This window comes from Fusarium poae, chromosome 1 (assembly GCF_019609905.1).
Source record: "Fusarium poae strain DAOMC 252244 chromosome 1, whole genome shotgun sequence".
NCBI lineage: Eukaryota > Fungi > Ascomycota > Sordariomycetes > Hypocreales > Nectriaceae > Fusarium > Fusarium poae.
In genome coordinates, this window is record NC_058399.1 from 6,697,455 (window position 1) to 6,716,890 (window position 19,436).

Here is a 19,436-nt window from a genome sequence, read left to right on the forward strand (position 1 = left end):
GAGTTTATATAATTATTTATTCCGTGTTACATTTAGCTACGTATGAAAGTCCTTGGGTACTGTCTCACATCACGTGCAGTCGCATCAGCTTCGTGTCAGGACCCACCAAAGTTTAAAGTCTGTGTAATAGATAATAGTTTATATTAACAGTAAATTCAATAAATGATAGGAAATGATGGACAATATTGACATTGATTACAACACTGTTTCTAAGTATATCCATAGCCTGGACATCATAAGACCAAATGCGATTATCCGTGTCGTATGAGTTTCAAAGCCTCAGCGATAGGGGTATTTGGGAAGATGCTTGTGGGCGTAGATGGTGTGAATAGGTAGTTGGGGAGATTCGAATAGAAAGGCAGGAACTACGTATGCTGCAGTCGCTTCTTGAGTCCCGGTGCGCAGGCCCGTGGCCTTGGTTCTTCCGCCATGATACACAAGGTAAAAGTACGTTTTCATTAAAAGCTCTGAGGACGAGCGGGAGTTTTGGCATGCTGCCCAGATGATTCTCAGTCGGGATATCCCGTCCTAGACACTCAGAGTGCCATAACTTACACCTGTGCAAATCAGACTAGAGGGACGTGGAGATGATAGGATACTTGCCCTCTGGAAGCGCGTCAGTGAAGTGTTGTTGATTCTTATTGTTGTCTTTTGGCTGGAGAGTACGTATGATCACAGGGTGAGAACCCCGATTGTGGGCAGTTGTCACTGCCGTCAGGAACATTTGGAGAAAAGATTGCAGTGGTAGCTGCGATGTCTGTCTGGAGCGCGAGGGTTGCTTGAAGGCATCTGTTTTGCCCACAACTTTCAGGGTCTCTGTGTATGGCTCCAGCTTTGATGTGAGATGGGAATGTGACATGGGCTTTGCCCGGAAGGCGATACAACGGCTCGAGCCACTGTGCACCAACCGACCGGATATCGAGTAAAGTCACTTTGCGGGTGAATGTGATGCTTGGGATCAAGCCAAAGGCTCCCGTATCAACGACCATGAGCCCATGTGGCCAGTGGTTCTGGTGAGGAGGTGAGGGCATTGTGTGTTTTTGGCAAATCGTGAAGATAGTAAATTAAGCTATATCTGACGCCAGAATAAGCTTGCCCTGTACCTAGAATTCTAGTGCAACAGGTAGATTGGTAGGTAAATAGGTGGGTACTAAGGTAGTGAGCCTTGCAGAGTCCATCCATCGTTCAGAGCAAAGAACACTCAGCTATAGATATCCAGCTCGTGGGTTCAGGCTCAGGGGATTTGGGGCATTTGGGTAGTAGGAGATGGGCACTGGAAAGGGTCGGGTTTTGGGCATGCAAGTGAGTGTTTGGTGAAGGGGATAGGGATAGGGAATAGGGGTAAAGTGTCGAGAAGAGTCAAAGTTGGCTTATTAGGGCGTAGTAGTACCTAGTAGAAGGAGGAGGAGTAGTAGCAGGGTAGAAGGGAGAAGAGGGGGAGGAAGAGGGGAAGAGGGGGGAAGAGGGGAAGAGGGGAAGAGGGGAAGAGGGGGAAGAGGGGGAAGAGGGGGAGGGGAAAAGGGGGAACTCCTGGGGTGAATTCGCTCCGATATCCCAGGTCATCAGAAAAACTGCCACTTGACACGCGAAGCCTAGAGCTCCCATTTTTCTCTCACACTTTCCATTTCCCCTCTCGTCTACTACCATCTATAAATGCTATGGTAAATGATGATTCTTCAAGTGTAGCTTCCAAGTTACATGCTCTAATTAACCCCTTTCCAAAGACTGACGCCCACATAGTGTTTGCTTATGTGCCTACGCAAAGGGGCTTGAAGTTGATGCCCACCTATGAGTCATAGTAGTAGTCTTGTAGTTATTGAAATAGCAGATGTTGTTTGAGAACATATCGTCTTTACTCATGAAAAGCAATGCATCGGTCAGAGCTATATTGCGTCGTGTCTTCCATCTCTAGCCCAGTTAGCTATATCAACTCGAAAGATACCTTTCTAGTTTTTGAGCGAGCACATGGACTGATAAGCCAGTCCGCAATGCACCAGCCATGCATGGTCCTCTAATAAGTAACGCCACTGTTCGGGTGAGCAAGTTTTCGAAGACGAGGCGATTGCGCCACATTCATCGCGTGTCTGATGGCGCAATCGTCGCGTCTTGACCACGACGAATAGAGAACGCGTCGCGTAGGGTACCCATGCGTATAGGTAAGTCGGATTCTCTTCTCCTTGAACTATACTCCATCATCACCATCATCACCACCCACCTCGCCGACCTCGCAGCCAAAAGCCCCTTTTTATTTTTTTTAAAATATATATATATATATCCAAAGACTGTGATTCACAGTCCGTTACTCTTTTTTTTTTCTTTTTTTTAAACTACAATGTGGGAACAAGAGTTCCTTTCTGAAGACGTGTCGGGGTATATCCCCTATGACCAGGGTTTTGTCCCTCGGGACGAAGACTGGGCCGGTAAGTATCATCCTGTTAGATACTGAATTATTCATAAGTATAGACTATATTCTAATATTCTAACTAGACATCCCTGTCAATGCCCCGGTCGATATCCCGGTCTCTTTACCCTGTAAGGCTGCCCTAAACTAATCTTTATCACTATCCCATATTAACAATAGTCTTAGAGAAACGTAAGAGAGATGAGAACGACGAGGAAGAGAAGAAGAAGAAGAAGAAGAAGACGATCCAGGACTTCTTCGGCATCCCGGCAGCCGTCGCCCCGGTAAGTGTTACTTTCACTATGCTCTCACCTCCGAGCTACTCTTCAGCAACATCAATCGAATTGACAAACTAACATCTCATAGCGAATCCGAACCTAGGAGGAGCGGGTTGCGGCGGCTGTCGCGGCTTGCAAAAAGAGCCTGGCGACAATGTCGCCCAAGTATCAACGCCGCCTTCAGGCGAAGAATCTGGAGTTAGAACTCGCTGGGATTTCTGAGTGACAGGAGTTTTTTTTTTTTTTTTACTGGTAAAGCATAACGGCCTGAACATGGGGATGGAGTTTTTTCTTTTCTTTTCTTTTTTTAAAAAAAATCATGGAGTATAATTCCCTTAGATGGGATGGGATGGGATGGGATGGGATAACACAGTTAAAGTATTGATGCACTTGTCTTCCGTCCATCTTCAGAAATTAACTAATAAAGCATAATCGTAACCGTCCATATGAATGTAATCAACTATATTGATTACATACATAGGGGCATTGAAGAAGGTCAACTGCATTCGCTCTCCGGACGACCTATCGTTTGTTTTTGCATGGGGCAGTAGGCATTAGGCATATACAAAGGACTTAGGAGTACTGGGAAAGATGGCAGTTTAATGGTTACTTTTGGAAGACAAGTATGAATCATTAATGATTTCATTATCCTACCCCATCCTAGGGATTGACTCGTTTTCGACAAACAAAAGAAAGAACTCATTAATATCATGTCTATTCACCATCGTTCTTCGACAGGGAAAAACCTCTTCCCAGCGTAAGATCCAGTAGGTTCAGGACTTCTCTGAGGGTAGAACGTCCTTTGGGCTCAACTTCAGCTTGAGCTCAAACATGAACTTTGTCATCTTCTGCTTGACGGCTGCCCAAGCTACAGCAGCAAGCTTCTTCTAGGTTCGTGCCTGTTCAAGATGGAAAGGTCAGCATGTTTGGAAGTAGATTGTCGAGAAGGGTCAAATTTGACTTACTGGGGTAGCCGTGGCGGTGGTGGGAAAGGTAGCCTGTGCAGCAGCAACACGCTCTTCCCAAGTTCGCACCTGTTGAAAATGAATGTTGGCATGTTTTGAATTATTGTGTTGAGAAGAGACAAAGTTGACTTACTGGGAAACGGGGAGCCTCTGGCTCCTGGCAGATCTCGAAATCTGGTGTCGTCTTCGTCTTCGTCTTGATCCCCCCTTCCTCCTCCCGACGGAGGTTCACTAATTTTGAAGTTAGCTTCACAACGACTAAGATAGGGATGTTCAAGTACTTACGCGAGAATTCAAGCCATTCCCTCTCGGCTTCCGCCGCGTTCCACCAGGGCATCAGTTCACTCAACAACATAATGACAGATGTCTTTGTAAAGAGAAAAAATAAATAGGAATAGGCGGTCGCTCTGCTCAAAAGGCTTGATGTTTCTTCTTTCTGGAGGAAAAAAAGAAAGAAAGAAAGAAAGAAAGAAAGGAGGAAATTGCGAGAGGGAAGGAGCTCTTGTAGTGAATGGACTCTGATACAATTTCATCACTGTCTGGCACCTGCCAGCCAATGCCGACATGCGGCAGCGCGACGTTGGAGCAACGTTTGCAACTTGCAAATGAATTTATCCTGTACCCTTTTAGTCACATATAAATACATCTTATGGGTAGTTTAATGTTAATGAATCAGGAATAGATAAACATGCGATTTTTGTTTTTCAAGAAGCATGTCTAATGAAGAAGTTCATGGCGAACTATGTGGTGCAAACTGCGCGGCTGTCTGGCATCAGCTAAATAAAAACCTCATCATCCTCCTCGATCTGAGCTAGGTAGGTTTATAAAATTAAAAGGAGTTAAAAAGCAAAATATATATAAGGCTAAAATTGACCCTTGCATTCACATCTTGAGCCTCTGCCGTTTATCTCTACACCCTGTCTTCCTCCACCGGTTATTCAGCAGCATTTTCTTGCATCTCAAGGAACTGAGAGTAGTTTGGCGGACATGCTATGCGTTCTTTCGGGGAATTTCCCTAAAAGATACAGAGCTTGATGCTGTAATGCTATGCGGCATCTATATGCCAAATCTCTTGTATCACGGAGACTATTTTGTCTGGCTACATCCGTCCAGTGATCATCTCATGATAGTTATTCTTTATATCTGGATTACCGGCTACCACTACTGTCCTATCATTTAATTCTTATATCAAACCTGGAGGCTCTATTCTAACAGCTAATAGCCTAGCCATTGGCATTTGAAAATATGGCTGACGGTGCTTGGTATCCGCGGCACATATGATTTCCATCACAATCAATACTTGAACCAAGCTTCAGATAAGTGCCATCTCATGGCATTTTAGAGTCGAATCAATAAGGTAAACTCAGCAAGGGGTCTAGAATTAGCCCTGAGCTATGCATCCTGTCCCCTTGTTCTTCCCTAATAAAAGATATCGGTTACAATGGATCTAATTCAAGAATATCAGGGGTCTTATCCCTAATACAATATAAGAAGAGAAAGGAAAGGGAGAGTATTATGCGTTTATATAGGTCGAAGAAGAGGGGAGGTATAACCCGAAGGGATAGTACTTCCCTGACAAGCTGTATCTGACGAAATCAGTACATACTAACCTACCTATGTTAGTACCTAGAGAACAAGTTTTCGCTTTGTTAAGGCATAAACAGTCGAGTACTATGTTTACCGGAAGAGCAATCAACCCTTTCACCATAAACATTATGATTGTTCATGATGAAGCGATGTATGTTATACTTTAAATGGCTTGCATGGTTTGCAGCGCTACGTTTGTCAGACCCTGACCATTCAAATTGGTTGATGAATTGGCGATTAGCCTTCTATCCATTACTGTGTCGCACGTGCTTATGTATGAACATTTTTTCAGAATGCATATGTACAATATACAATATACACCTATGTGAAGGTAAAGAAGCTTCTTGGCAATATGTTTCATAGCTGGAAATTACTCAACTCTCATGCGCCCTAAGAATAAAGGTGTTGGCAAATTCACGACTTACAAACACTATTCAACGCCTGGCGATAGACAACAAATACGACAACAAGCACTGATACGAAGGCAGGTGACTCAAGCACAAGTAACACTATGATTGAACTCGGCCGGGTCCTTAGACGAATTATGTAGGTGCTAATGTTCAAGATATACGTTAATTTACAACGTTATTACATTGCAGTTGGCTCGTGAAGAAATGCCATAATGGTATTGTTGTTCGTTGAATATGATCAAAACTGAATTACAATATTTCCCCCAGATACAGGAAGGAATGAGCGTAGAAGACACTGCGCAGTTGTTCCACGAATGGCGAGTGTAGTGTCTGCTATACAATGCTTGTCAGTGATTCACAGTCTCTAGCCAACACACTCAACCTCCTCTCTCCATCCTTTTCAGTTCACTTTCGACTTCCCCAAGAACACACACAACCAGATCCGCCAGCTCTACCACCATGGCGAACCCAGCCTCCCCCAAGATTATCTTCAAGACATTTCGTGTCGTCAGACCACTTAACGAAGAGGAAACCAAGACACTGAACAATAGTGCTGGGCCAGGCTTCATCAGTCTGAAGGTTGGCGACTTCGGCTTGATTCCAAACATCCCAGCGAACTTCCTGGATGGGAATTTACGCCCACACCTAACTGTCCAGCTGCTGCGTCATGATGCAACTGGTGCTGTAGCCCGGCTAGACACGCACTGGCCCAACGGAAGATGTCGAGTTCCCAAATCCATCGTTGAGATAGGAGCATATTTTCGAGAAAATGTTGAGCTCATCGATGAGAACAACTTGCCGAACTCATCTCTCAAACTACAGCTGTCTCCCAACATGCCCCTGCAGAAATTCCTGGAGAGCTTTCTGGCATCGCTTTCGGCAGCCGAAATGCAAACACAACTCAAACTCCACGGTGTGTCTGGGAAAGTCGCAGACGTTGTATTGCAGTCCAACAAATGCCGTGGATTCGTGAAAGAATTCATCAATGGTAAGCTTGCCCCCATACCTAAGCGACGAAATCAGCAAGCCACTTTATGCTATTCAGGCTATGATCTTAGGCTATTTATCTAACATCAGATCTTAGGAATGGACTACTGCGGGTCTCTGAGACTCTTTCGAAACGGCCTCCCAAAGCTCTCTGAGATCTGGAACGAGCTTCGACATGTTGACTCAGATGCTTCGAATGCACCCTTCACCAAAAACGGAGTTTTCTTCTATATCATAATATATTACAACGAGAAGAATGGCACCATCGCGGTGTATATCGGTAAAACCGGCAGTCCATTGGCCCGGTACAGGCAACATACAAAGGAGCTTTCCGGGAATGGTAGACTAATGCACTATCGTGTTGCTCGTCAGAAGCTCAAAGACGGAGCCACTCACCGTCTCATCCCTATCGCTTTTTTACCAGGCCACATGTCCGATGTCAAATTGTTCGAGGGGTGGGCCGAAACAATTTTGACAGTCTTGTTCAATTCTTTCAGTCCCATCATGTTGAACAGCAAACAGCAATCAACGTCGAATGAACTCCCACCCGACGAACTTGCACAATTGAGTCAATCTCTCAAGCGAGATCCTTACCTTCAAACTTGCGGCGCCCCCCTTGGCAGATTTCTACTGAATGTGGCCGGTCGAATCAAGAACTCTGACTCCTCATTGAAGGGATTCGTTTCAAATGAACGGTTCACAGGCCTGAATTGGTCTGTACCGTTATCTGAGGGCGTATTTTATGAGGCGAACCTCTGGATTCGATCTACAATACACGGTGGTGGAAACAAACCAGCAATGTGGGAATTCCGCACCCACCCAAGACGGCTCACGAAGGAGAGGTTTGTTTTCATCTTCCACGGTCGTACCAATACTCTGCCCGTTAGGTTCCGCCCTGTCGTCCCAGCGGAACTCACATCCCTTGTCGCAGGGTCGCTTGTCAACGTGGTGATCGAAATCACCATTAATCCGAACGATAAACACCCATACGCCTACGCCCGAATGCCGACTGTTGGGCCCTTCGATTGTTGGAACGAGGCATCGCGTCTCGCCGTCCGTTTCGAATTTGAGGATGAGCAGGGCTGGCATACACAGTACTTGAAACAAGAGAAAGTGCAACTTTTCTCTGCAAGGATCAAATCAAGTTCAAGTGAACTTGGCGATGAAGTCAACCACATTGACCTTGGCTGGGTGCACAGTATCAAGATGCTTGCGGCTTTGTTGAACTGGGAATAGAATCCCCCTAACAATGCTCTAGCACAAAAGGTCTGGGTTCCTTACAGCAACAGACTTCGCGTTATCGATTTCGATTTCTTCAACCAATGACTCGTTGTCGGTAACTGCCAGCCAACCAGCAAGCCCGTCCCTCGCCTCCTGACTTTGGACGAGACATCAAGACTGATTGAAGAGAAGTTTGGTCATGATGTCCACATTGGCAGCCTGCCACACTTGTCCCAGATCAACACTGAGGGCTCAGCGATTCGGACAAAGTGCGATCTCTGTTTGGTAAGTCATTTTGCCCAGCACGGAATAAGGGAAGAAATTAGCAGGTCACTTTATGCTATTTAGACTATGGCCTAAGGTTATTTATTTTTGTACCCTGAACTTTGCTAACATCTTTACAGATGGGAGATCGGGGAGGACAGATGTTGAGTCTTCCCAGAAAATGCAAAGACAGATGGGTTGTCGGAACAGTGAACGGCCAACCACTCTGGCAATGCGCATTTTCATTTATGCTGAATCGGTATTGTACCTTCACCAAGGGCATTGAGAACCGACAGGATATGTACAACCTGGTGTACCATGTTGGAGAAGGGCATTACCCTATTCAACATATTGCGCCCCCGCCGAACGTTTTCCAGTATCTGGAGGTACGCGAGAAGCTGGAGGAGGAGCCAGTTGAGCAAGACTAGTTTGAAACCTGCGCCATCAACCGCAGTCTCCAGCAAACAACGCCTTATGACCAGCACTCCTGTCTACACAACCAAGGCCTGGGTGTGAGGCACAGGACTAAGATGTGAAGGATAATGCGAGTTTTTTGTTTCTGTTCTGTTTTGTGCTTCCTTTTCTGTTTTTCTCACGACCTACCTACCTATTGAGATGAATGGGGTTTTATCCGGCTGGGGTCAGACAAACTTCTGGCAGCCACACAGTTCCCCATGAATTACTTGAGCAGACCTAGCTAGCTGGCGAATTGATATTTCATTGCCCAAAGTTAATCTTTTATGAATGCGCATTGTCGCAATACTAATAGACCAATTGTGATAACATGACCGCATAAACAAAATGAGCACGCTTGCGTATACAGGATTTGAGAAATGCAGTTGCTGTGCTTTGGCCGTTTCGCTCTACTCTCGACTGAGCAGTCACCAGTATCACTGTCTCATATCATATGGCGCTGACCTGTACATACCTATTCATTAAAATTTTTGTCTGAGTGCGCTCCATTCACAAATGCGTAATCACAGTAATAGCGATTGACATGCCTCGATATTTGATAGATAAGACCAGTGCTTCAACTGCAGCTATTGATAGAACTCCACAGTTTAAGTAGACATAAGTCACTGCGTCTACAAAGAGCCAGTCTGAATATAATAGCGCCTTGATTGAGAAGGCAATGACATTTTTGCCTTCAGATATTATGCTTTCTCTCTTCCATGACAGGGCAACCTGTCACATATTGGTCTATTAGCTGGCTGTACAGAGTATGTATGCATGTTTAAGTGGAAAACGCGATCAATAGTGGGGCACATCTCAACGGTGCCCGGGCACGGGCACGTGCGCGGGAGTAGTGGGGCATGTGGTTTTTTTTGTGGGGATCGCAACCTCACGTCGACTGGGGTATCAAAACAACCACCGCGAAACCTTGTACCATGTCAAAACACAAAAACGAATCCTTTGTGATATCTTTATATCATAAAAAAGACAAAAAAAATTGGTAGCTTCTCTTTGATTGAGCGTGTCATCCTTAGTGCAGGGGCCATGCTAATCTATATTCGGTCAGTATCGTGATCGGGTTGATGATGTTGTTCGAACGAACCTTCTCTGTATCGTTCTGTGGGAAAGTTAGCGAAGTTTCTAAAGTTAGACCGCTAGGCCACTCACTCAATAGACCATTTGTGAGCAGGTTTGACCCTGTCACGGAAGAGAGAGAAAGTAAAATGACTTATATACCACCCACCACCGTTTCACCACCATACCTCTTGCAATCACTAACACTTTTCTTTACATTTCTTTAGACCAAACTCACGTGCCAACGCCGAATGTACATAGCATGTCTTGTGAAGCCACCATGACACTATACCAGGTCGAACGCAAGCTCAAGAATCCAACGTGCACTCGGGATACCACAACCACCGAAATTGATAGAAGTTGGATTTTTTACAAGTGCAGAATTACTCCCAGATACATAGTAGTCAAAGAACGCGGTATTTTACAAAATTGTGTGCCATTTGTAAAGGGTGGTGTGGTGGGGCTGATGCGCAAACCTGTTGGAACCATACTCAAAGTAGTGTTGTAACCAGTTCCTCTATGTTGCTCAACTATTCCAATGGACTCTCAGACTATTCATCCCTCTATCCCAGGGCTTGAACGCTGGCTATTCTATCACATTCCAGCCTGAGCAAAAGAAGCCGACGAGATCCAGGGTACGCAGTCTGAGAGTCATGCTACTGTAGTGACAGCAGACACAGAAACTCAACACAAACTTTACTGCCGTATAGAATATTGGTATTCAGAAGGGTCTATGTATGTTAAAATGAGATCAACCCGATACCACGATACTGACCGAATATAGATTAGCATGGCCCCTGCCCCAACGATGACACGCTCAATCAAAGAGAAGCTACCAATTTTTTTTTTGGTATATCTTCTACTTTCTCTATCTTGCCTACTGCCATTTATATATGCCATCTTGATAACAATAATGTGGGTGCAGCTCGTAGATTGCCTTTCCAAAGACTGATGCCTACACCAGCGTTTATTTATGAATGTATCCAGGAGTGCTTGAAGTTGAGTCCAGTCATCAGCTCACAAGAAATTACGAAAACATGATCTTTACTAATAACAAAAGCCGGCCAAAGCCATCGTGTGGTTATCTGACGCCCTGAGCCTAGCTAACTGTATGGGCTTGGAAAAGACCTGTCTGATTATTGGAGCAAGCAGAGGGACGGATGTGTCAATTTACAACATACATATCAGCGCTCAAGGTAAGAAAAAGAATGACGCTACAATTAATAGGCTAGTTCATACTCCTTTCACTATATTTCTTAGACTAATGATTTTTATATCTCAAGTTCCAGGGGACCAACTCTCCTGCTAACCAGTAGCCAGCCCTCAGGGTGTCAGAAGAATTGGCCTCTGGAAGCATAAGAAACGAAATTATTAGGTCAGTTTATGCTACTTAGGCCAGACCTCTTAGGCTGTTTTTTTTTTACCAAGCCCCAGGAAGCTAGCTTTTCTGCTACCCAGTACCTACTAAGCCAGCAACACGATCTGCACAGGATCGTTATTGGCCTGATGTGAGCCTGAGGGATCAGGCTTAACGGAGCCCTTGTCATGCCGCCCATTGAGACCGTGGCGCAACGCCACATTTCAGCCACGACGGGTAATGGAAAACGCGACGCGTAGAGTACCTCACGCGTGTTTTCTATCTTGGATTATAACTCTATCACCACCGTCCTCTCACCCTCGCCTCAAAGAGCCCCCGTTTCCTCTCCGTTTTTTTTTTTTTTTTTTAAATCAACATGTGGGAAGAAGAGTTCCTTTCTGAAGATGTAGGGGTAACTGTCCTTACGGACAGGAACTTCGTCCCTCGCGACGAAGACTGGGCTGGTAAGTGCATCATCCTGTCACTGAGTTATCTATTTATAAGTATATTAACATTTAAACTAGATTTTTTTGTCGATGCCCCTGTGGATGTCCCAGCCTCTGGCCCTATCACTCTGCCCTGTAAGCTGACCTAACCCGATATTTACCACTCCATACAGAGTAATATTGACATCATTCTTAGAGAAACGCAAGAGGGAGGAGGACGAGGACGAGGAAAAGAAAGAGGAGAAGAAGCAGAAGACGATCCTCGATTTTTTTCGTGTCAAGAAAGTTGTCGTAAGTGTTCCTTTGACTCGCTAAAAGCTTCTCATATCCTCCATGCTAAATCTCATCTACAGCGCCCCCGAACCTGGGCGGAGCGGGTTGCAGCGGCTGTCGAGTCTTGCAGGCGACGGCTGGCGGCCGCCACCGCCGAATTCCGGGCCCGGATAATGGCGATGGATCAGGAGCTGGGGCTTAGTGGGGTTCCGCGAAACTAGACTTTGAGATTCGTCGACAATAGAGACATACACACAATACTGGCATAGCAATCGAGATGGTATTACATCTATAATCGTTCTAATTACAAGACATGTAGACACGGCGATGCTAGGTACAAAGGACAAGACAAAAGTGGGAATAACGCACGTTCAAAAAGGCCACCGCCAAGAAGCTTCAGATAAAAAATGATCCATCCAAAAATCATCGATTACAGAAGGACCATACCAGCACCGACAACACCGGCGACGGCCATGTAGGCGCCAACGGCGTAGTCGCCGAGAGAGAAGACGCGGGCGATGGTAGCGGCCTGGAGACCAAAGGACTCATCGTCGTCCTCGCTCTCAGACTCGCCGGTGGAAGCAGCGCCAGCAGCAGCGGTGGCGGTGGCAACCTCCTCGTTGATCTTGTCGGCAGACTCGAGCTTAGCCTTGCAAGAGTCCTGGTTCTGAGCCTTCTGGGTGGTGGCCTTGCCCTTAAAGTCACAGGCGTTGGCGTTGCTGTTCTGCTCCTTGTAGTAGGCGTCGAGAATGTAGGCGAGCTTGGCCTCGCTGTCACACATGCTGTAGGCACCGTAGATGCCGGCGGTGGCGTTGGCGTTGATGGCAGTGCAGATCTTCTTGTTCTCGCCGCAGATGTAACCAAAGATATCGTTAAAGTCCTTAGTCTTGAGGTCGTCGGCGGGAACACAGCTTCGGCTCTTGACCATGCAATCACAAAGAGACTTGTCGGGGGTAGGGGGGAGGAGGGCGTTAACCTTCCAGGACTTGGACTGAGAGGGGCAAGTGGCGGCTTTTCCAGTGGGCTTGTAGTCGTCCTCCTCAACACCCTGGGGCTGGGCAGCGGTGGCCTTCTTCTTGAGCTGGGCGAAATCCTTCTGCTTGACAGCGTCACCGTTCTTGCTGATCTTGACGAGACCGTAGTCGTTGGCCTCCTGGTGGTACATGTAGACGATACCGCCGCTGAAAACATCAGTCATCTCCTTCTCCTCGTAGAGAGCAGTGGTCTCGTCAAAGATACGGTTGGCAGCACCATCGGGCTCGTTGCAGCCGTACTCGGCGAAGAAGACGGGGACGGAGTAATCCTTGAAGAACTCGGCCTGGGTAGAGTATCCAGAGTCCTTCATGCTGCTCTTGCCACACCAAGAGTAAATGTTGTAACCCCAGTAGTCGATGCGCTCATCGTCCTTGCCACAGTTGAAGTAGTCGGCAATATCCTCACGAATGTCGACATCGTCGTTGGAGGCGTATCCGACACCCAACCAGCGGTCGTACTTGCTCTTGATGTGCTTCTTGGTGTCACGGACGGCAGCCTTGACAAAGGCAGAAGCCTGAGTGTTGGAGACGTTGTTGGAGACCTCGTTACCGGCAAAGAAACCGACAACATTATCATACTTGGCGAGCTCGTCGACAACGCCAATGTATCGCTCGTACAGTTCAATGTCCCACTTGGGGTCATCTCGGTTGATAGAAACTGAAGGCTCGGAAAGATCAGAGATGACGTAGATGCCGGCGTCGTCGAGGAGCTTCATGCAAGCAGTGTGGTCGGCCTCGGGATCAATGGCGTAGGTTCGGATGATGTTGGTGCCGAGCTCCTTGAGAAGAGGAACATCACGCTTGCAGGCCTTCTCGTCGGCGAGAGGGTCGCTGTAGGACTTCTTTGAGGTGGTCTCACCTCCAGCGGCGGAGTCCTGCTGGTAAGCGACACCCTTCATGAAGAACTGAGTTCCGTTGGTGTAGAAAAGCTTGGAACCCTGGGAGCTGTCAGTATGTGCACCATGTCACGATGCGCGCGCAACGAACCTTCATGGTGATGGGCTCGAGCTTGGCGCTGGCAGCCGCGGCCGCCGCAGCGACAATAACGGCAGAGTACTTCATTGTGTTGTGTATCAAACGACTTGTAAATAAAATATTGTAATGAGTGTCGAGAATCAAGAGCAATTGTTGGAATGCTGAAACCCCTTGTTTGCCTTTCGCAAAGGTCGGATCGTGGTAGCAAGATTGTTTGTAAATGAGTGTCGGGAAAGGTTAAAAACGGTCTCAAAGTAACGAGAACCGAAAGAGACAAAAAACGGCGATGAAGAATTAGAGGTTGTTGTAGGAAGAAAGACGAAAAATGAAAGTTGAGTTGAGGGATGGGCGGGTGCATTTGAAAAGTAAAATGGAATGCATGGGACCGGCTCTGGGGCCCCTGAGCTCCAGTAACCCAAGCCGCTAATTGTCATGGCAAGGGGTTGGCAGCGGCTGTGTTGCAGTGGGTGAGCGACACTGTGCTTGCAACGGTCAAGGCTTTAGGTCCCTCGGACAAAATAACGAGCAGATCCCTTCGACAAGCGGGAAATGAGCCAACCAGACAAAAGAACCCATGTCGATTGTGAGGCGCAGTCCAGAAATTGAAGCTTGTTTGGGTCTTGACCGGCGCCATCCGTATCCAATCAGGGATGGTGAATGCGGCATCTCATCTTGTTGACGGTGGTATAGTGCTTGGTATCAATGCACACCGTAGCTCTATCTCGCTCTAGCCAAAGCTTGGCTTCGCCTAGGGCATTTGGTGTTAGCAACCCATGCTCAGACGATACTCTGCACTGTACAGAAAAGGGGACAATCTCCACTGGTTATCCGTCTTTGTCAAAACATCAGGGGTCTCACATTCTCTATTTCGCCTTCTAGACGTATACGACGTCTCGAATCAATCTTGGGAAATTGTCTTGAAACGCTTCCGGTGGAACTCAATCTTTGGACCTGCACTTGGCAACAAGAGTCATGGATTTTGCAATACAATGATATTACAGAGTAAATGTCTTGTCCTCTTGGCTTAATTGGATTGCAAGCAGCCTCATTTCAATCAACGACATTGGATTGTCCATAGGTTCATCCCTGAACAACAGAAGCTTACGCGTGTTCATATCTCCTGCATACCCCGATTCTCTCTCAAGGATCACAGATCCCTCTGCCACCTCGGCCCGGATTGTCTCTTTGTCTCAAGCCTCTTGAGGCATGTCATTCCTGATCCTGACACTGTATCTCTCACTCGTTTGTGCTGGTTGGCTCCGGACTCTGAAACGAGTGTAAAGCAGAGCATTGACTTCTCTGCACATCGATGGGTCCATAAATGATTCCTGATACGGCGGCGCATAGCTGGCGTGAGCTTGATTGTCGTATTTTTGGATTGTTCGTTGTTGTTCCTCCTTTATAAGCGCTGGGGCTCTGTCTATCATCATCATATAGAGTGGTTCATCGACGACATGTCAAAGCTTGATCTTGTTGACAGGAGCGCAAACAGTGGGTAATCTTCTTTCTGATCATCGATCCCATTCCTCTCTCGTGTATGCGTCGTCATCATTGTCGTGGTTCATTGCCCTCGAATCTTGTAATAGACGTTACCAACGCCGTAGAGTAAGCGACCCCAAACATCGTGAGTTTTTTGCAACATCCCATGTTGAGGACGCGTTTGACCATGCCGTTGTTCCGGCCGGTCTGCCGAAGTACGATGATAGTGACCATCGTGGTAAACGAGTTCTCCAGTTGGCATCGTGTTGGTTTTAATTAGGTGTGGAGTATGCGTTTTAATGCGAGTTCGATAGTTCAAAATTTAGTTGTTTATGGCCGTGGTGTTTGTTTCTGCACCTAGGAACTACTCTATTTAAATAATATCAAACATGAGTTAGTCCTAGGCTGTGGTGGTGGTTGTCAGCCTTTTAGGCCGCATGCCAAACGATGACTCTAATTACGCTTCACATTTTCATCACTTGCTGCTCGAGATTTTATGGTTCTTCTACATTTGACCTCTGACATGCGTTGAAATCTACGGCGTTACTGAATTGGTTCCACTGATGGTCGATCATGCGACACAATCGCTACCTCAGTTGGCTAAAGGGTGGCAAAACTGCCATTCGGGGCCAAATTTCCTTCATTCTTGCGTCAGGCGCGCGGAATATCAGCCTTGGCAACTGAGCCTTGTGAAGATCTTGTTTGAATGACATTGAATGCTTTGTGGTTGTCTGTTTGTTCAAGAACCTGTTTTAGTGTAGAAAAGAGGGAGAAAGATAACCCCATGAAACTAAAATGGGAGTGTGCGATTTCAGCTCTCCTAGATGACAAGACGATTGATATTATTCTGGACTATGGCGATCATTAATTTCGAGGGATACCTACATTAATTCTGGACTATGTATATAAGATGAGCTTGCATTTTGGTTAATGCCCATGGGCACACGAACAGAGAGGCAAATGCACTATGGTACAACGGAAAAGTCCAGCCCTAGATAAGTTTTTATCGGACCTAACCTTGAAGGTCACAAGTTCGAGGCACGGTTCGATCAATCACACTCTTATTTTTTAGTCTTTCTTTTTCTGACTTTCTTTTTGGAATTGGTGGAGTCTATTCTAGACTTGCAACTTATTCGATAAAAGGCCTTCAATGTAATGCTATTCATGGTGACCAAAAGCCGCCAAGATCCCCGTTGCTGATGCGTGAAACCCATATACCAATTCCCTTTCTAGGCCACACTAGAAATGGTTCGCCCTCTACGTCTTGAAATTGATGTCGCTCTTCTTATCTGGGGCTTCACGCAGGGCTGCTGGGCTGAAACGAGTCCAATGTGTAGGCCAGGCTTGCTTGGCATTAGATGCTAAACAGTGGTTAGCAGAGGCATGCAGGAATGCGGATGAGGTACCTGTATTTACTACTAATATCCTTCCAGCATTGATGGTTTTGCGGTGCAATTTTCAAAGTCTAACACTTCTCTCGTCATACATATAGCTAGGTAGCCAGGCAGGTACGGTATCGAAGTCTTCGACAAGTTGTAACAGGCAATACACAAAAGGTCGTTAGAGTAATAAAGCAGATTAGTAGCATAATGGCATAACAGCTTTATGGCACAAGTTACAGACCTTCACTTAGCCTTGGGCCAAATTCTACATGGTCAGGATGAGCGAATTCAGACAATGCTCACCCAGCTCCGCCAGATCGCGCGATTGGCTATTAAACAAGAGAAAACTGCATAATTTCCCGTTAGTACCAGTATCACAGGTCGACTATTACTCCTTTGTAGACTCACTCCTTTATGACCCGACCGTTGACATGACGTTCAACGGGCTGAGAATAACTAATTAGTATATAACAAGGCACGCTTAGAGGGGATTTATCACTGTCGCACTGGAAAAACAACCCATTATTCACAGATAAGTCGGGGTGTTTTTGACGCAACATTCCCCAATGTTATGCTACATTCCTCACCACTAAAGCGACACTCGAGTATACCAATCGCTTTGAATATCAACGATATATCTCCAAACAAATAAACAACAGTATTACATGCGCAATTTTGCCATAATGTTGGGGCATAAAAGTTTCTGTTGTATCCGGGTCATGCTGTCAAGTTTATGTAGCCCCTCGGATATCTCGACAGCTTTTGTACTCGAGGTAAGTGACCACTAGGTATGTATCGCAAGGATACACATATCATCAAACTGCTGCCATTATCAAGCTTACTATAGGAGCTGATACTCGGTACGCACACGAGCAATTATACATGTTGAAAGGCCCACGAAAAGTGTCACATTTCGTTAAACCACATATACCTTGTAGCGAACATATGCACGCACGTGGGCCATATCGCAATATCACCAGACTCTTCTGCGTTAAGTAAGTTTTTCCCATTGTGCGCATTCAACGTGAAAAGTTTTTGCGTGGTGAAGCTATTGCCTGGTGTAACTAAAAGTATGGTTTTGCATTAGTTCATTGCGGGAACGGACAGTGAGAGCGAAATGAAGAGGGTTGGACAAATATACGCCAAGACATATTCTCCACGACCCAGCATTGCACAGACATGCAGAAGTGGCCAGTAAATAGACAAACAGGCGAAAAGGCTCCGGAGCCTCATGGGTTTTTGCACAGGAGCGTGATTCTTGCATAAACTTTGGTGTTGTTGTTGTCATAAATGGTCGTCCGACAAGTTCAGACATCGTCATTCCGCTGTCACAGAAATGAGATGCCGGCAGGGCTGAAGAGTCATTAGACATGCAACCCTCTGTTGTTCTGCCAAAGGTTTCGTGTTACCCTTGGCCGTAGTATCCCGTCATGTTGCAACACACATCTTGCAGGTGCCACCCATCTTACACGACACGGCATCCGCCGCTCAGATCTCGATGTCTATGTACTCCGTCGAACTTTCCAAACCTTTGGCTAACCGAACTCAAAAAGTCCTTTGTTCTTACCGCTTTGCTTGTTTTCATGGCCAGTTCCTCGTGGCTAGAACCTTCATGATGTAATCCGGCGTCATGCTAGAGGTTAAAGGCGTCAAGTGAGGGACAGTCGCCATGATGTCATGCAACTACCAAATAGCAATATATCATTCAGCTCAAGGCCCTTTCTCAAATGATATCTGAATCAAATCATACTCTGCTACTTCAGCTTCAATTGAAAACACTAAACCAATTCTCTTCTCTCCCTACCTATACCAGACAACAGACACCATGGCTCCCAAGAACCAGAATCCCAGTCACGGTCAAAAGGTAAGCTCCGTCCAAGAATACCATGTGCTCCATGCCTGCAATGAATACTTACACGTCACAGGTTGATCTTGGCCAGAACGCTCCCGTCAAGGAAGAGGGTGCAGGCAAGGTCGCCTCCGAGTCTCTTGCTGCCGAGTCCATGAAGGAGGGCGGTGAATTCGCTTCCAACGAGGGTATTCGTGGTGAGAACCAACCCTCATCCGCGTCTGAGAACACCAGCGCTGGCCGCAACACCGATACCTCTTCGGCTCCTAGCTCCAAGTCTGCTCAGTCCAGCTCTGGCCAGTCCAGCTCCGACAAGTCTAGCGCTGGCCGTACTACCAAGACCTCTTCCGCTCTTGGCTCCAACGCCGATTCCAAGTCTGGTCAGTCCGACTCTGCCAACAGCGGCACAGCTCCCAGCTACGTCGAGAACCAGTACATCCGGAGCTCTGGTGGACCTCACGGCAAAAACATCACCGAGGGATTTGACGACTCCAAGACCAAGGATGGCCTCAAGTTGGCTTTAGAGTCTGAGCCAGGCAGCGAAAATGACCCTAGCCGGCTTGCTGAGCACCAGTTCCAGGAGAGACAGAATGCTGTTGGTCGGGATGCTGGCCCCAGGCAGAGTGCCCTCTCCAGCGAGACCCCTTTTGATTCTCTCAACGACACTTCCTCTTAATTCCTGAGGATGCAATGGCACCTGTAGCAGAGCGACTTTAGTATCAATGATGAAATGACTTGATGAAACAAAACAGGATATGAGCGATTGAGTGATACTAGTGACCTATGATTGGGACGTAAACTATAGTCTAGTCACTGTCATCATGTGCTCTCAATAGTATGCTATTCCAGTACCATGTTGAGCCCAGTTCGATACAAGTCTCCGGGGTGGGGTAAGATCGGCCTCAGTGATAAATAGCAGTGTAGGCCTTCCCCAGATAATCAATGGTACACGTCTTTGCATCGCATGAGACAAGTGTCAGCCTGGTAATTCATCATGATAA

General features: G+C 46.5%; 8 protein-coding genes across 8 annotated transcripts; 5 read left to right on the forward strand and 3 right to left on the reverse strand.

Annotated features, from left to right (window-relative positions):
* Positions 1 to 638: 638 nt before the first annotated feature.
* On the reverse strand, positions 639 to 1,031 carry FPOAC1_002157 (uncharacterized protein; the record flags this gene model as incomplete). The annotated part of the gene is made up of 1 exon (XM_044846741.1): positions 639 to 1,031. The coding sequence occupies one exon, from the start codon at positions 1,029 to 1,031 to the stop codon at positions 639 to 641; it is 393 nt and encodes a 130-aa protein (XP_044712657.1).
* A 1,301-nt stretch (positions 1,032 to 2,332) lies between these two features.
* FPOAC1_002158 (uncharacterized protein) lies at positions 2,333 to 2,905 on the forward strand (the record flags this gene model as incomplete). Its single annotated transcript, XM_044846742.1, has 3 exons — positions 2,333 to 2,420; positions 2,588 to 2,685; positions 2,783 to 2,905. The coding sequence occupies 3 exons, from the start codon at positions 2,333 to 2,335 to the stop codon at positions 2,903 to 2,905; spliced, it is 309 nt and encodes a 102-aa protein (XP_044712658.1).
* Positions 2,906 to 3,452: 547 nt separating this feature from the next.
* FPOAC1_002159 (uncharacterized protein) lies at positions 3,453 to 3,999 on the reverse strand (the record flags this gene model as incomplete). Its single annotated transcript, XM_044846743.1, has 4 exons — positions 3,453 to 3,566; positions 3,645 to 3,713; positions 3,778 to 3,875; positions 3,930 to 3,999. The coding sequence occupies 4 exons, from the start codon at positions 3,997 to 3,999 to the stop codon at positions 3,453 to 3,455; spliced, it is 351 nt and encodes a 116-aa protein (XP_044712659.1).
* A 2,101-nt stretch (positions 4,000 to 6,100) lies between these two features.
* FPOAC1_002160 (uncharacterized protein) lies at positions 6,101 to 7,864 on the forward strand (the record flags this gene model as incomplete). The annotated part of the gene is made up of 2 exons (XM_044846744.1): positions 6,101 to 6,629; positions 6,726 to 7,864. 2 exons carry the CDS (start codon positions 6,101 to 6,103, stop codon positions 7,862 to 7,864), a joined length of 1,668 nt encoding a protein of 555 aa, XP_044712660.1.
* An 86-nt stretch (positions 7,865 to 7,950) lies between these two features.
* FPOAC1_002161 (uncharacterized protein) lies at positions 7,951 to 8,541 on the forward strand (the record flags this gene model as incomplete). The annotated part of the gene is made up of 3 exons (XM_044846745.1): positions 7,951 to 7,964; positions 8,026 to 8,134; positions 8,254 to 8,541. 3 exons carry the CDS (start codon positions 7,951 to 7,953, stop codon positions 8,539 to 8,541), a joined length of 411 nt encoding a protein of 136 aa, XP_044712661.1.
* Positions 8,542 to 11,373: 2,832 nt separating this feature from the next.
* Positions 11,374 to 11,918, forward strand: FPOAC1_002162 (uncharacterized protein; the record flags this gene model as incomplete). Its single annotated transcript, XM_044846746.1, has 3 exons — positions 11,374 to 11,461; positions 11,522 to 11,578; positions 11,797 to 11,918. The coding sequence occupies 3 exons, from the start codon at positions 11,374 to 11,376 to the stop codon at positions 11,916 to 11,918; spliced, it is 267 nt and encodes an 88-aa protein (XP_044712662.1).
* Positions 11,919 to 12,146: 228 nt separating this feature from the next.
* FPOAC1_002163 (uncharacterized protein) lies at positions 12,147 to 13,812 on the reverse strand (the record flags this gene model as incomplete). The annotated part of the gene is made up of 2 exons (XM_044846747.1): positions 12,147 to 13,688; positions 13,738 to 13,812. 2 exons carry the CDS (start codon positions 13,810 to 13,812, stop codon positions 12,147 to 12,149), a joined length of 1,617 nt encoding a protein of 538 aa, XP_044712663.1.
* Positions 13,813 to 18,411: 4,599 nt separating this feature from the next.
* Positions 18,412 to 19,111, forward strand: FPOAC1_002164 (uncharacterized protein; the record flags this gene model as incomplete). The annotated part of the gene is made up of 2 exons (XM_044846748.1): positions 18,412 to 18,450; positions 18,512 to 19,111. The coding sequence occupies 2 exons, from the start codon at positions 18,412 to 18,414 to the stop codon at positions 19,109 to 19,111; spliced, it is 639 nt and encodes a 212-aa protein (XP_044712664.1).
* Positions 19,112 to 19,436: the final 325 nt, after the last annotated feature.